Genomic DNA, 3,429 nt, shown 5'->3' on the forward strand with positions numbered 1-3,429 from the left:
GGGCTTAGCATGACTGAAAATAATTTGTGATTGTAGCTTCAGAAGAGAAAGATAATGAAATGACTAAGGAAAACAGATATCATGTCTTCCAAGAACTTTGTAACCATGCTGATGTGCTGCAGTAATGACCAGGAATTTATTCTGTCTCTATGGGGACAGATAAGCAACATCTAAACATGCATTTGAAATTATAGGGTGGAATCTTGGTGTCAGGAAATAGAGACATGGCTTAAGGACAGCAGCGCAAAAATGACCCTATAGAATACCACTTGTAAAGTACATAACTTGTGCTGACCATGGGCCAGTCACTGATTATATCATGCTATCTTTTCTATCACAGTGATGGTATAATTGTGATCATGATTTTGGATGTACTACAATATCTATATTTTCAGGGACAAAATTAATTTCTATAATGAAAACAATCTGCTGTCTAATCTTTAAGACTCTACCAGTACCTAATAGAATATAATATGTGAATGTGCTGAAGATCATACTGTGTATTTTTATTTATCTAATTTTATTTGCATCTCTTTCTTCACCCATACCATCCTAATTTAGACACCCCTTCATTTCAGCAGGGATGATTTCAGAAATCACTTTACATCCATTACCTCTTTTCCCTTGCTTCTCATTTTCTTGCTTACAAATATTATATCAGGTGTCATTTACCTAGGATGCATAACGAATGCTTTCTTGAACTGAAGAGTTTGGAATACCATGCAGTAAAATAGTAAACCAATGAACTAAAGCCTCATTTTCTCTTCTTTGTTTAAAAATTGAAAATGAAACTATGAAGATGAACATGTAAATTTATTGTTCAAATACAGGAATGGTAGGTATTTGTTGACATCTCCCAAAGTAACGTTCAATCTTCCTTAGGCTCCATAATCTGACACGTATTTGGTAGGTCAGTTTTAATTAGCATGGTTTCCATATAATGGTGATTGTTGATGAGTTGACTTGAAAGAGAGGAAGCAGATGTGTAAGTGCTTGTTGGCACTGAGAACCACGAGTTGCCTGTCTCTTGCAGGTTAGGAAAAGGATTGTCATGGCCTGACATATCGCTATGCCTGACTGGAAATTTAGAAGGCTCCACCATCAGTCCAGAATAAGTGCTCTGTAATGGGGATACAATGTGGTTCTGAGAAGTAGATGTAGTTGTAGTAGCAAAGTCCTCAATGGGGCCATTTACTTGAGTGTAGCTGCTATGTGAATGCCAATTAAAAATGCTCAACTTTTTTAAAACAGCAGGTTGATTTACCAAAATCTGTTCTGTTTGTCTAACCGATATTGGTGATGGGTGGTTAGGTAAGTCACATGGAGATAGGGCATTTGTATTAGTGACAATCTGGATGGTATGAGGCTTTTGTATGAAAGGCACAGGTAAACTTGTGGAGGCTGAAAATGCGCTCTCTCTACTAATTTCTGGAATAAATTCAGAGTTACGATCATCTTTGTTGACACTTGCTTTAACATGCTTCTTGTTATCTTGCACTAATGAAGATATTTGAGACACATTATTAATTCCAACTCTTCTTTCTCTTCTTTGCACTCTTAATAAAAGTTGAGGATGACCTCTTTTGAAATTTGGATTATAGTAGGTCTGTAACTAAAATCAAAGGATTACATTATTTAGTTTCTTTATAAACCAAGGTAAAACTGACAAGCAAAGCTAAATTATAAAAATGTATTCCTTTAATGAAACCAACTAAATAGCATCAAATAAAACACCTCCATTAGTAGTTTAACAGGTAACATGTTAGAAAGAATATGATCCTCAATGAAAAATATATTTTATATATACAGTAAATACCACTTTAAGTTGCTTCAGGACTTATATCTGGTTTCACAGTGCTAGGAAAGTTTGTCAAACATCCAATATTTTAACATATCCAGCTGTTCTCAACTTCAAAAAATAAAACTTTTTAACAATTTGTTAGCTCAAGTTTAAATTCGGTTTTAGCTACATATGTAAATGCACTTTCTAGGTCACATGATTTCATCTTACGTATTGCCAATAAGTGAAAATGTTGGAATACCTTACTCAAAAGAGAGATGTTGTTTTCTTCTTCCAGAAAGACAGGTAGTGAAGCAGATCTTTGAAAAGTTTGTCGCTTTTTACTAAATCCATAAAGGTTAAGCTGTCGAATTAAACTCTTCATACTCTTGGTTTCAAATATTCTGAAAGGTGCCTTTCTTTCCAAGACTTCTTTCTTAAAGAGTTCTTCGTGGATCACTATACATGTGCCTCTCTCATCCCACCAAATAGATTCAAACTGATCACTTTCAACTATATTCCAAAGTTTTTGTGGAAAGGTGAGTGAAAGAAAATTAGTCACCTCATCTGTTTCAGATACAGAATATTTGTAGCATGGCCTTTTTATCACAAGATCCTCAGACAAAGCCTGAAAAGCATATTCTTCAATCATAGATCTCAAAACTGAGTCCCTAGTAAGTGTATAATCATACAAAGATCTAATGGAGGTTTCTGAATCAGTTGATTCATCCTTAGGAGGCCCATCTTGAATTTCTGAAGGTATATGTGCCATCTCAGAGAAATCTTTCTTCAGATCCTTTTCTCATTTGTCTGATTTTACTGACCACTACTTCAAAAATTGCTTGGCTGGCCAACAGAGAGAAACTCTCTAGACCATCGCAGAGGTCCTCAAAGTCAAAAGGCTGTGACATCACAAAATCACTTGTCTCCTAGCAATCAAAGGGTAGCTGTGACATCACAAAATCACTGGTCTCCTAGCCATTGAAAGGTGATGTTCAGCTAGGGTTTACTTCAGCATCAACTTAAAAATACAGCCTGCTTACAGAAATAGTAACCCAAACCATGAAGCATGCAAAATCTCATTCCTAAAGAATTTTTACACAGAAAAATCACATCAATAAATCTACTTGGTTTCTGAAATACAAGTGATTTATCACCCTTCTATACACACATTTTTCATATTCAGTACTGTTACCCAAGCAAAATTGGTCTACTGGCCTCTGCAATAAAATCTTTTAACTGTCTGGTTTCAACTACTCTGTGGTCTCTGTACTTAACTTTCAGCCTGGCTGGGGCTTTGGCATCTCTAAAACTGTTCATAGGATAATGCTCAGGATGTTATTGATGGCCCTTGAGGAGGAACTAAAGACCCTTGAATTTGACTAATGGCTAAATCATTATTATTCTCTATCACTTGATTATTATCCTTAGATTCTGTCTTTTCTAGCCTCACTGTTTAAAATTACTTTTTTTTATTGTTTTGTGTGTATTTTATTTTATTATTTTTTATTTGATTTTTTAACTTTACAATATTGTCCTGGTTTTGCCATACATCAACATGAATCCGCCACAGGTATACATGTGTTCCCCATCCTGAAACCTCCTCCCTCCTCCCTCCCCATACCATCCCTCTGGATCGTCCCAGCACA

General features: G+C 35.5%; 1 protein-coding gene across 1 annotated transcript; it reads right to left on the bottom strand.

Annotated features, from left to right (window-relative positions):
* Nucleotides 1-2,045: 2,045 nt before the first annotated feature.
* LOC132344692 (heat shock transcription factor, Y-linked-like) lies at nt 2,046-2,578 on the bottom strand (the record flags this gene model as incomplete). The annotated part of the gene is made up of 1 exon (XM_059884334.1): nt 2,046-2,578. A coding segment is annotated over exon 1 (507 nt), but the record flags the coding sequence as incomplete, so codon positions are not given.
* Between the last annotated feature and the right edge of the window lie 851 nt (nt 2,579-3,429).

The sequence above is a fragment of the Bos taurus genome, chromosome Y (genome assembly GCF_002263795.3).
Source record: "Bos taurus isolate L1 Dominette 01449 registration number 42190680 breed Hereford chromosome Y, ARS-UCD2.0, whole genome shotgun sequence".
In the NCBI taxonomy this organism is placed as follows: Eukaryota; Metazoa; Chordata; class Mammalia; order Artiodactyla; family Bovidae; genus Bos; species Bos taurus.